At 43.4% G+C, this 13440-nt stretch overlaps 1 protein-coding gene across 2 annotated transcripts in view; it reads left to right on the plus strand.

Moving 5' to 3' along the window:
* Positions 1-1137: 1137 nt before the first annotated feature.
* Positions 1138-13440, plus strand: part of LOC102296283 (cytochrome b5 reductase 4) — an 18302-nt gene continuing 5999 nt past the window's right edge. The window contains exons 1-12 of one of the 2 annotated variants that reach the window (XM_014330462.2): positions 1138-2049; positions 2735-2888; positions 8075-8175; positions 8879-8963; positions 9280-9361; positions 9446-9503; positions 9686-9779; positions 11258-11290; positions 11373-11495; positions 11627-11767; positions 12747-12893; positions 13133-13283. In XM_014330462.2, the coding sequence (XP_014185948.1) occupies positions 1966-2049; positions 2735-2888; positions 8075-8175; positions 8879-8963; positions 9280-9361; positions 9446-9503; positions 9686-9779; positions 11258-11290; positions 11373-11495; positions 11627-11767; positions 12747-12893; positions 13133-13283 (1253 nt within the window). In that variant the 5' untranslated portion in view covers positions 1138-1965. Of the gene's footprint in view, positions 2050-2734; positions 2889-8024; positions 8176-8878; positions 8964-9279; positions 9362-9445; positions 9504-9685; positions 9780-11257; positions 11291-11372; positions 11496-11626; positions 11768-12746; positions 12894-13132; positions 13284-13440 lie in introns of those variants that run through there. The other variant, XM_042215805.1, reaches the window with a different exon arrangement.

Consider the following 13440-nt stretch of genomic DNA (forward strand, 5'->3'; position numbering starts at 1 on the left):
ACTTGTAGCGATGCCCACTAAAGTTCCACGTGCTGGGGTATGAGTTACTGCAAACCCAGCAGCAAAGCAAGAAAAATATCAAATAACACAAGTCCAAGTAAGTAATGAACCAAGAACACATATTATAGTTTTAGACTACATTTTACCAAACAGTCTGAGTTCACTGAAATATTCAATAATAGCCTTCATGAAGCCTGGCCATCATTAATGTTACTACCAACCCTCTCTCCGTGAGTCTTGACTAGGTACATACAGACTTTTATTGTGAAGGTTGGGCACTCTTGTCCATTAATCCTCTTAGCAGATTAGCCTTTGAAAAGCAAACCCTCCAGCTGCCATGATGTCTTTTAGAGTGCACAGTAGTAACACTGAAATGAAGATGCCACGTTTCCACAATGCCAGCTGACAACCAGACAGATTCAGACGAGGAGGAGGAGGAAGATGACGGCGGGAGTGAGGGAGGAAATAGTTCATCTGTTGTCACTTTTTTCAGTAGTTTAATTTCAGGTGTGTTTTCATGTCAGTGTAACTAACCCGACTCTATTCAAGCTAACTTTGAATTGTTGTGAGTTTTTCTGAGTGGTGTAATCAGTGTTGTTTTTGATGCAGCTCCTCTTGCTCTGTAGTGACACCCTACCAAAGACATCACACAGTGTCACCAATGTTTTGCTGATGTTGTTTGTAAATGTCTTAACTGCAGCACCCCGAGGAAACCCTGAGGCCTGTACTACAAGGCAGGGTGTGGGCTGATCTGGGTAACTCTAGAGTTCACTCTGAGCCTTCTGTACTATGAAGCAAGTTCAACATATCCAGAATATCTTTTCATGACCTGGAAGCACTTCCCCTAACACTGACGGTCAGGATAAGTGGTTGCATGATGCTGGTTATCAGCCTGCTAAGTTAACCTGGGGTTTACTGACACAAGCGTGTTCATATGAAAGAGTTGTGTTGGAAACATCTGGCAAATCGCATTGATTAGTGCACTGGCAGCTGAATTGAAGAATAAACTATAGATTTAGAAAAATACACACATAATACAGAATGAAAGCAACAAAACATAAATAATTGATGAAAGATGAAACTCACTTTACAATGTTTACAGTTGGGGCAGACTGCTGCCCCTCACTGAGCCTGTTTGGAAGGTTCTTCCTGTTAAAAGGGAGTTTTTCCTTTACACTATTGCCAACTGTGTGTAGTCTGAATGTTGGGGTTTTCTCTGCGTTATTGTAAGATCCTTGTCATACAACATAAACCTGGAGGCAACTCTTGCTGTGATTTGGTATTATAAAAATAAAACTGAGCGGAAATGAATTTATTTAAAAGTATGAACAGCATCAATGACTTTGCACTTCAGGAGCTTCGGTCAATAAGACTGGAAAGAGGCTTTAGCTGATTTGAAGTCTAGAAAGAAGCTAAACAACTGGGAAGTCCACAAACTTATGACGATCTCAGCTCCCAGACACGGGAGAATCTGGTGGATCATAATCGAGCATTTTCTTAAATTCATATTTTTATCGTAAGAAAACAGAAAGATAATCTGCTCACGTTAAACTTGTTTGGTCGCGAAGCAGCGACGTCGCAAAATGATGACTTCACGTGTTGACTTTGTCGTCAGACTGCGCGACAAATGTAGTCTTATTTATTTACGGAAGCTTAAGCCAGGCGGTAGTTCGCACTTACATCCTGGATAAGGAGAACTACTGGATTTGATTATTAAATATTTCTTTCAACTCGCGAACATTAACTTCAGTCGAAGTCTCACTCTTTAGCTTTGCCTCTAAAGTGCGTTGACCTGTTAGCCTAGCTTAGCCTAGCAGCACTGCTCGGCTGAGATGTGTCCTGAGCTAGCACCGCCGACAGCATGACAGCACTGTGATATCTGGTGTTTGTGTGTGACTGTGTTAAACTGCCGCTGGTTAAACAGGGTTTGTACGAAAGTGGGGCTGCTTCCGGACCGTTCACAACATGTTAAACGTCCCGACCCAGTCCTTTCCGGCACCGAGCTCCCAGCAGCGGGTCTCTCCGTCCGGCCAGTCCGGGAGGAACAAGGTAACTCACTTTCTGGATCCCCGAACACCCCTGAATCCCGCACACGCCCGTTACACACTTTATTGTGTTGATGCGCTTTCTTCCTTCTTTACTTTTGTAACCATTTATTAATTATCCTCCAAAATATTTATTGCGCAATTGACTTATTTACATTTCTCTTTATTATTCTAATAAATCAGAGCTTCTATTCTGGCAAATAAGTCAGTGAGTTAAACCTGGCACATAAAATAAACTTGCAGTGGAAATAACCGAGTAATCTGGAGACACCTGTGTCGTCGTTTCCGCTCATGAGAACAACTGAACACTTTTTGCCACATAAATCAAGATTTCACGTTGTTACCTGGAAATGTCGAATCCAACAACGAGTTCATGCCTAATTTATTCAAAGTGAAAATGTTTTTTGTTTGTTGTTTTTTCAGTGGCGGAAGCAAATATTCTGCTAAATAAGTAAACGTAAAATAATGTCAGAGCTTACTTCGTGGGATGCATCAGTTGTTGTGTATGTGAAGTAACAAGGCTGGTTTCAGATTTATGTTTTGCATTAGAGAGCGGTATTTATTCGTTCAGAGTTTTGGGGTTTTGAATGTCACACCATTAACATCTGGCATATTAGCAGAATTGAGTTTCCACAAAGCTCCAGAGCTCTGCTGTCTAAAATGAGTTTTTCATGACTCTGCCCTCAAAGGTGGCCTTGAAGCCGGGCCACAGTCTCATGGACTGGATTCGGTTTGCCAAGAGTGGAAAAGATCTTACTGGACTCAGAGGGCGCCTCATTGAAGTTACTGAGGAAGAACTGCAGAAACACAACAGGAGAGAGGACTGCTGGACCTGCATACGAGGTGAGTCTGCAGAGGCCTTTCGTCTTGGAGAAAACTTCATGGCACTTCTCTTTGTGAAGTTGTCCTTTTGATAAGGCCATCTGTGTTGATAGGCTCATGACACAACGTGGAGTTTGTGTCACTTTTAGCACTTTTAATTTTTCTGTGGTTTCCCCAGGTAACTGTTAAAAACCGTTTCCCTTCATGGATCGGTAAAGTTGCAAAGTGTAATGTGTTATAGATTCAGTTTTCAAAATTCAACAAACACCATGAACCACAAAGTGCATCTAAAGAAAACAAAATACTAAATGTTGTCGGCTTTATTGAGTTTACTTCAGTGAGCAGGTCCTTTTGATTTACCTACAGCAGAATTTTATTCACTGACAATAATACTGTTTGCTTCGACCTTACAGGCCCGCTAACACATATAACATAACCCATATCAGTGTCAGTCTCATGTGCCTCACAGATGATCGAGCATGTCACTGTTATACCGCTGGTGTGAAGCAGGGCTGGGCGATGAGGAAGATCTAATATCACGATGTTTTTTGGCTGTATCACGATACACGGTATATCACAATATGTCTGAATAACCTCCAAAAACAAATGTGATTCTCAACCATACACGGCCCAACATTGCACAGCTGTACTCATTCAAATCCACCGTTCAGTATGTTTTTCTACTTTGAACACAAAAATCTGAATGAATTGAAATGTTTTATTTGAACCCTTGTGTCGTCGTTGGGACATTTTTGTCCTCTAAAGAAATGTTTTTGTCTCAACAATGTGTTTTTTATTCATCAGATGGTCTGAAAATAACAGAAGTTATTCATTACTATACTATGCATGACTGGAATAAGTTTTAAGTAATTTGAGTTATTTATGGGATTTTTATTGGATTTTATAACACCTGCTGTCCTCGGGGACAAAAATGACCCCAAAGTACAAAGTGTTGCAAAGACTCGTATTTTCACACCATACTGCTTTCAAACATCTTTGATCTTGGATCACTGATGTGTGGGGTCAAGCAAAGGTCATAACAACCACAACAACAACAACAACAGGCAGCACAATGAGGAGGCAGGTGCTCTACATTCAATTACATTTTATATATACAGCGCCAAATCACAACAACAGCCGCATCAAAGTGCTTCAATATTGTAAGGTCGACCCTACAATAATACATACACACAAAGTAGATTAGATTAGATTAGATGAAACTTTATTAATCCCTCGGGTGGGTTCCTCCGGGAAATTCAGTTTCCAGTAGCAAAGCACCGAAAGACGTTGCATGTTACAGATACATTAAGGGGAATGAGAGTAAGGATATAAGCATAAATACACCATATATACACATATACACATATATAGATACAGAATATACAATATGGATGAATAGGATTGCTCATTTGAGTGAGTATATTGCACAGTGATTATTGCACAGTCAAATATAAGAAAAAAAGACATAACAAAAAAAAAAGTATGCTCACAAGCCTCCAGTGCAGCTGTAGGCATATGTGGGTGTGTTGATTCTTACTGCCGTGCATCCAGTAGAGTCGCTACGGCCAGTTTATGACATCCTGAGTCTGGTAGAGAAGTTTTAAAGGTGACACAAGATTTATCATAGAAGCACAAAAAGGACATAATTTCTTGATAAAGACACAATAGATGATCGTCGTTCATGACACAAACGTGCTCCCATTTGAGGTGTATGGAACAAGTGGGTGTTTCTCCTGCTGTGATGTAAGATCCTGGTACTGATGTGACTGTATGAGCACCAAGTCCCCTTCAGAGGACTCTGTCCAACAGAACATCCAAGTAAACCAGGGAACTATGAGATAAAAACATGGGCAGCATGTGATGCAGGTCCAGCTGTACATGGAACATGCTCGTGTGCGATGGCAAACCGTCTGTCCTGCAGTCAGGACACGCGAGTTGTCCCTAACATTGCAGGTTTCCAAAAGAAAACAATCACCTGTAACAGCTTGTTTACTGTATATGACCCTTGGCCTGCAACTGCAGAAAGAAAGCTGTCCATGATGGGACCAGTGCAGAGGAATAAACCTGAGCTTCCTCCTGCACTTGGGTCAAATATGGACACGCCTTTGTCCTCATGAAAGTTTGCCTTCACTCAGACTCCATGCCCTGGTGTTCCTACCATGCCAAAATATAGAAAACTGTCAGGCAATGAGTTGGAATAAAGTTGAATAAAACCTTGAAACACAGAGATGTATTTTATACTTGACAGGGGATTTCTCTAAATCACCCCGTAGTTCTTCAGCTAAGACCCTGAGTTAGAAACCGTAGACAGAGTGTCAGAGTGGGTAAGAACACCTCTTCCACCCTTGTGGTCAACACCGGTGCCCCTCAGGGGTGTGTTCTGAGCCCTCTGCTATACACTCTCTACACCCATGACTGTATTTCCTCCTGCGCGTCCAATCTCATTGTTAAGTTTGCCGATGACACTACAGTGCTCGGACTTATATCCAACAACGATGAGACAAACTATAGGACAGAGGTGCAACAACTAGAGTCATGGTGCCACGACAATAACTTGGTCTTAAACACCAAAAAGACCAAGGAGATCATTGTAGATTTCCGGAAGAAGGGTCATAACAACCATCTGCCTCTCTTCATTGGCAGTGAGGCGGTGGAGAGGGTGAGCAGTTTTAAATTCTTGGGGGTAACTGTGACCGAGGACCTGTCCTGGGGCAACCATATCACCTCAGTTGCACGGAAGGCCCAACAGCGCCTCTACTACCTGAGGAGACTGCGGAGCGCACACATTCCCAGATCTCTGATGTTGAACTTCTACAACTGTGCCATCAGCAGCGTTCTGACGTATGGATTTCTAGTGTGGTTCCCCAGCTGCACCAAGGCCGATCAGCAAGCACTCCAGCGGGTGGTGAAAGAAGCTGGCAGAATTATTGGAACAAGTCTGCCAGAGATCAGTAATATCTTCCCCACTCGCTGTCTGAGGAGGGTGCACAGTATCCTGCGGGACCAACATCACCCTGCGCGCCACCTTTTCCATCTGCTGCCCTCAGGGAGAAGGTACAGGTCTATACAGGCCAGAACATCCAGACTGGCCAACAGCCTGTATCCACAGGCTGTGAGGCTCCTGAACTCTCTGCCCCCCTCTCACGGACAATAACCATATCCAACTTCTTAATAGCAATGAACTGGTCTGCATTGGTGCATCATATCTTTATTCTCTTCCCCCTCCTGCCCCCCCCTCTTTCTTAAATAGATAACTATCATATCTGATATCATATCTCACAGTACAATAATATTGAATGGGTTGCATTGTTGTACTTTGTCATGTTTCTCAGGTCTTTGTCTGAATTTCTACCAACATTACTTGTCATGTTCTCATGTTATTGCTAAGGATTGTCTATTGCATTGGAGTCACACTGGGTTAAATATGTACACTTGGGTTTTAAGGGGTATTTATTATTTTCTTCTTTTTTTGGGTTGTATGGAAGCCCCAAACGCAATTTCATTGTTCTTGACAATGACAATAAATAAATACTACTACTATACTAAAAACACAAACACTGCAGTTGTCTTTACTCGCGAGGGCAGTCATGGACGCACGACCTGCGTCTCATCACTGTCTGCGTGCTTTATTTATACTTGTGTGTGTGTGTGTGTGTGTGTGTGTGTGTGTGTGTGTCTGTGTGTATGTGTGTCTGTGTGTGTGTGTGTGTGTCTCTGTGTGCGTGTGTGTGCGCGCGCGTGTGTGTGCGCGCGTGTGTGTGTGTGTACAAATAGCTTCTTATTCTAAGAACTCTGAGGTTCCCCTTTTTCTAAGTCTGTATGTTCTTACAGAAAGAGGAAGCTGTTAGTTGTTTATCACACAAAAGTACGTGTCAAACGTCACGTAGATATTTGCTTAGTGATCAATAAAAGAATACATTTCATGAAGCTGATCACATTATATAAAACAATTTTCCTTTGACAGTACTTGTTGCTTTATAAACAGTCAAAGCAAACGGGGGCATTTTTGAGCCCAGAGGACGACAGGTGTGATTATTTGCTGCCAGTAAAAAACTTGTAGTTTAAAAACAGTTTCCTACATTAACTTTGACATAAACCCGTCTGTGATCATCTGTTAAAGCAACCGACTCTGGTTGTGAAACGATCCTCACGATAACTGATGATTTAATTTATTTTTTACCCAAAAACAAAGAAACATTTTGTATAAATGAGGATTTATCAGACATACATTTGAAATGGAATAAAAAAATAGTGTCAAAACACTGCCCAAAATGTAACATGTAGGGTACATTTTGTGGTCATGTGTTGGTCTTAAGTAAAACTAAGCTGTAACACTGAATTGATTGGCAATTTATACTTTTAAAAACAGTCAAATGAAGTGGGGTCCCGTGGTATCAGGAGGACATTATGAGGGTTCGCCACAGAGGTTTGTCACAGTGACGATGCTGTTCGTCTCTTTCTGTCGTCAACAACACTGATATTTAACAAAAGATCACGGCAACAGAAAAGGGCATCGAGCAATGTTTCATCAGACAAAACAACTGAAATTAAAAATGTGCTCCTTTGTGCTTAAACAAAAACTGTCTAAACAAAAGTGTAGACGGCGACTACAAAAACCCCCGACTGGTGCAATCCAAACGACAGCGAGTCTCAAACTCCCGCCGCCACCATGTTTTTCCCGATGTTGTAGTAAATAAACACGCATGCTGAGTGCAGTGTGTCAGGTTGGGAGGGGGGAATTAGTGATGCATTTGCAGTGTGTGGGAGAAAAAAAACTCAGTGAATTACATGCAGACAGCTTAATATTGCCATGGCGACGTATACTCAGTGGTTACGATAAAGCCATTTATGCGTCGCACGTGGAAAAACTCGCGATACCTCGCGTGTATTCGATAAACATGGCCCGCCCTAGTTTGAAGCTGTTTCATTTAAGGTAAAGCAGACGTGCTGCAGCCTTTGAGGACGAGGCCTCTCTGTGTGAGGAGCCCAGTCACTGATAACACAGCTGATTTCTCAGCAGAGTGCGTGCACGCTCACGATGTGGGACCTTTCTGGGTTTTCTGGGTGTATTCTGTGTAATTTTAAAAATATAATTAATTAAAAATATGATAATATTGAACAATCGTTTTATACTGTTTTATCTGTTTCTGTCTGCAGAGGACAAACACAACTTAATACACAAAACGTTGTGTGGATGTTTTTGACAGGTATGGTGTATAATGTGAGCGCCTACATGGACTACCACCCTGGTGGAGAAGAGGAGCTGATGAAGGCAGCAGGAGTAGATGGAACTGAACTCTTTGACCAGGTATGGAAGCAAAAAGTAAATGCAGTGTATTGTATAGTCTGGAATGCATCTGCAGATTTATGATAAGTGGTAAACGTTTAATTGGTTTACCAGTGTGCACACGAAGCGCCTGTAGGCTCATTTTCCTATCAAGCATCACTGGAATCAATAAATCAGTTACAGAGTCGACTTCACATGTCCGCTCTTTATTCTAGGCAGGCTTTGTTTGTTTAGTCATGCCGATGTCTTTAGCTTCGATTTTAGCGTCAGACTGTGACATAGTTCTTTATCAGTCTCACAGTCAATTAAAACGACTCTCCTGTTGGCTTCATGTGTGAAAGTGGGGCCTCGCTAACGGGCAAAGCTGAGCAGAGGTGAAAATAAGTCTGTAAGACTGCAGCAGGACTTTTGTTTGCAGTATGATATAGATTTGTAAGCTCAAAGCTTCAATTCAGCTTTATTTACACAGCGCCAAATCACAACAACAGTCGTCTCAAGGGGCTTTATAGTGTAAGGTAGACAATACATTGATAAATACAGAGAAAACCCAACAATCATATGACCCCCTGTGAGCAGCACGTTGGTGACAGTGGGAAGGAAAAACTCCCTTTTAACAGGAAGAAACCTCTGGCAGAACCAGGCTCAGGGAGGGGCGGGGGCCATCTGCTGTGATTGGTTGGGGTGAGACTGACTTGGATGAGTGTATATGTGTGTTTGTGAGCAGGTCCATCGCTGGGTCAACTATGAGTCTATGCTGAAAGAGTGCCTGGTGGGCAGGATGAGCACCAAGGCCGCCACAGCTGTTAGAGGTACACAGAGATTTACATCCGTCTACACTCTCTGCAGAAAAACACAGCCTTTAACTAAGTCTATGAAGCTGGGGGTCGGGGGGCTTCTCACAAGTATACATGTAAAAACTGCTGTGACGCTACATCCTGGTGCTGCCATAGTTGTGTTTAAAAAATAAACGTGTGCAGCTGTGACCAGTTTATTGGCACATCTGTAATAAATACACATAAATATAATCGAGTCATGCTGTGAATGTTCATGTTTAGTATGATGTGTTGTTGTTATTCCCACTGAAAGTTTTTGCTGCACCAAACATGGTTTCGTCTGTTGCCATAGCAATCCTCCCTCCCCCACCTGTGACTGGCCTCGCCTCACCGACTTCAGTGGCTCCTCTTCCAGACAAAGACTCTCGCCCTCGGTATGAAGGACAGTAAACAGCTAAAGAACACATCTGATAAGGAAGCTCTCGAGTGACAAAATCCTCTTCTTCCTGTTGCTGCAGGTACGATTGGTTCCAGACTGATGGGACTGTTCATCTGGTTGTTTATACCAGAAGAAAGGTAATCGCTCCACCTGTGATGTGCTGTAAGATGGAGCTCTTCACATGCCCCCCTCTACACTGTGTGCATCCAGGCCCTGACTGTTATTGAGCTCCACTTGTGTCCTGTGTTCTTTCATTCCTCTAACCAGTACAACCAGTACCAGCTGTGCACACAGTAACTGTACCATCTGTCTGTGTCAGATACCCAGCTCAGGCTGTACCACTGTCGATCTAAAGGCAGGTGTTCTTCGACTGGAGGTGCTGCTGGGGAAAATGTCCTACGTGATTCATTTGCGTGAGTATTTTATTGCTGTGTTGCATCGATCCTACGCAGCTCACTACGCTGTGTCGTTGCAGCAGTCTTTCACTCTACATAGTGAAAGCCCAACTCTTAGCTGTCCAATCTGGCAAACACAAACATTTTCATTAACTGTTGTTATCATCTGCCTGTCAGTCATAGCAGACTTGTGTAAGGAGGTAAGGTTGTGTAAGGTGTGGCACTAAGCTAAGAGGCCTTAAAGAGCTGCTGGGCTGGAAGTGTGATACACTACTTTAAACCTCAGCTGTAAAAGGCTCCTGGGGTCATCAACGTGGCCCTGCTGCGAGGCCGGCAGCATAGGTGCATCTATGAAAAGCAAACTACAATAACTCACATGAGGCAAACACTGAGCTTCACTGATGAGAGCGGGAGCTTCATGCAGCACGCCTCATTCACCCGTACAAGCACCTTTTTTCTGTGCTTAAGTTCTTTCTGTCTAACATTGATACGCATTCGTACTCTGATGGGCACGTCGGTAGATCAGCTGATGACCCGCTCTACCTCCTGTGCTATCGCCACCCCAAGAACAGCAGAACAGCTGTCAAGCATGGTGGTGGTAGCATCGTGCTGTGGGGCTGCTTTGCTGCCAGTGGTCCTGGTACAGAAGAAGGACGACCTCTGAACTCTTCAGCTAGACAGTTAAAACAGCACAGGACAGAGATCCCAGACCGGACAGCTGTTGTTCTGCATAAAGCAGCTTAACATTAACCTTCCCAAAGCCCCGAGCTGAACTGTATTGAAATATGTGTAAAACTGACCAATTTAAACGAACTGTTCAAGGTTCAACATACCGAGAGACATTTAGTCAAGTATTAGCTGGGATGTGTGTACAGTATTTAAGCCTGTATGTATCTGTTTGACTTTGATGAGAGAAAATACAAAATGGATTTAGATTTGTGTGCTCAATTCTTGTTTGTTTTTTTCACTCTGGGAAAAGAGCCGTTCCAAGAAATCATTAAAAGCCCAAAATGAGCCTGAGTTTCGTGTAAACGTTTGACCACAGCTACACAAGAGCTTTGTCCCAAGCATTCCTCAGTTGTGGAAGTCCTACAGAGATATTTGTTAGCTCCCACATGTGTTACTGCTGACTCTCTGTTCTCTTCACCCCTCACAAGTCACAGCAGATGTTTCTCTTTCTGCTGTCATTGAGCATTTCACCATAGAGGATCTGAAAGCTGGGGTTGTAGTCTTGGTCTTTGCTTAGCTTTATAAAGGTGTGAATCGGTGGTATCCAGATTTAGCTAAAATCAGATTATGGTTTGATTTGGTGCCAGAACTACTTGAATGTCTAATGAGACTTTTAGGTGCTGTTACTTGTGGAAGCCCCAGTTTTTCTCCTGTGGAGATTGTTCCTCCAGCTTTTAGCACAGCTTCTGTCAACACAGCCCTAATGTGAGTTTCAAGCTTATGAATAAATGCTTTTGTTTGTAAAATCGACTGTCGTGCTTTTGCAGGTCTCTCTGATGAAGTTGAGGAAAATGTTGCAGGTGAACAACATCTTTGAAAACAGATTCTGTAAAATGAACATTCACTGTCTTGCTCTTGTCCTTAAGTTGTTATCATCTACAGTTCACACTGCTTTCTCCGTGGGAAAGATCCAGGTTAGCATACGCAAAGGTGCTCACGGAAAATGGGCGAGCCTCGGTCAACCTCTGGAGTCCCATAATACGTTTGTACGCCAAAAGGACCGAGGTGGGTTCCAACAGCATCACAGATGTGCCTGTGCAGCCCGTTCACATCGCTCCACTCGCTTCCTGCATGCTGTGTGCTCAGACAAAAAGAAAGATACATAGGAGACCACGTTGCTGTTCCCTGTTTTACAGCTCTCTTCTATCGGGATTGTGTGTTGGTGTCTAAGACTGAGGTGAACCACAACACTTACCTGTTCAGACTGCAGCTCCCAGCTGGGACTGTCATGCATGTGCCAGTCGGGAAACACGTCTGTCTGAAAGCGCTCGTCCAAGGTGAGCAGTCGCACAGGCAGCTGGTGAAACGTGTATAAGCTGCAGTTTAGAGGAAGCTTAAAACACCTGTGGAAGCAGGTGTGGTGAGCTGCTGAACATAGAGCAGTGTTAGAAAGTTTATATTGTGTGGGGATGTTTCATTATCATCTACAACCATGAAGTACACAGTGGTACAGAGTATTCACATCCTTGTTGTTGGTGTCTTAAACCAGGTGCATTCAGTTTGCAGGCCTCCTGTCCAGAATAATGTGCTGCCCTCTTTCATCACTGGGACAAACTGGTCCCCAGTGCTGCTGCCTGTGTGCGTTTGCTAACCTCCAAATAAAATCAGCAGTCTCTGATTATTGTGCTCGTTTCATTTTGATGTGGAGAGGACGGAAACTGAAAATCAGAAAAACACATTACATAAAAGTTGTAAAGTGATTTTCAGTGAGTAAAATAAGTATTTGAACCACATGGAAAACACGACCTTGCACTTGGTGGAGAGCCTCTTGTTGGCAACAGTAGATGGTCAGCAGGTTTGCACACATCTCAGGGTTTGTGCTCTTCCACTCCCGAGTCTGCAGTCCTGATGTCCTGTCACAGCTCTCTGGTTGTTACTTCAGGAGTATCTGACTCATCGGTTCATTATGATGTAGCGCACAGCCTTTGTGTGGCTGGGTTGTAGGGGATCGCTACTTACTTTACTCAGTGACCTGCAAATGTGTATAATTCAATTCATATGTGATTTCTAACTTTTATGTAATGATTTTTTACATCACTGCGCATTTTTGTGACAACTATTTCCACCAGTCTCATTCTAAGCCTTACTATAGTTAAAAATGAGCACAGCTAGATAAGTGATGACAGGTCAGTGAGTAAAATGCTGATATTAGTTTGTCACAGACAGAAACAGCTCTGACCTTGGGCTGTTTCTGGGAGTGTGACATCACCGAGACGGGCACAGCTGTAAATCTTACTGTTTGTTATCTACATGCAGACGTGGAGGTAGTGAGGCCGTACACTCCAGTGGAGCACATATTTCCAGCAGCTTCTAAGAACGGGTCACAGGAATCAGACCTCTACCTCATGATCAAAGTCTACCCTGGTGGAGCGTTCACCCCACACCTCAGCAGCCTGAGTGTCGGTGAGTCACATTCAGGGAGCAGCTCCCAGGCTGGGAACATGGATGAGGTCCAGTGACTTCTCTCTCTTAACCTGTAACAAACAAAAGTACAATGAAAAAACCAATGTGTGCTTTTCCACGTGCGGCACAATAACGCGACCAACTCGCCATCGAACAGTAAATAATGTTCTGAATTTTGATTTGATGAAGGTGTTTAATCTGTGGAAACTGTTGTAATAATGACGCGTTTACTCTTCTAGGTGACCGTGTGGCCGTAAGTGGTCCAGAAGGCACCTTCAGTCTCCGCCCTCTTCGTGATGTTACAAACCTCTACTTAATAGCTGCAGGCACAGGCTTCACGCCCATGGCTCGTCTCATCCGTGCAGCCCTCGAAGACATCGAAACCATCGGGTAGGAGCAAACTTTCAGAAGCAGCGCTCATAAGTGACACCTTTGTATTCAGTGCTGATCAGTAAGTGCATTCATTTATATAAATCAATGTACTTGGAGCAACCATCTGGTTGGTGGTCGCCTCCCCGAACTGTATCAGGAGTCTCCAGGGCATGAG

The sequence above is a fragment of the Haplochromis burtoni genome, unplaced genomic scaffold (assembly GCF_018398535.1).
Source record: "Haplochromis burtoni strain Fernald_Lab_line unplaced genomic scaffold, NCSU_Asbu1 Contig_825, whole genome shotgun sequence".
NCBI classification, from domain to species: Eukaryota; Metazoa; Chordata; class Actinopteri; order Cichliformes; family Cichlidae; genus Haplochromis; species Haplochromis burtoni.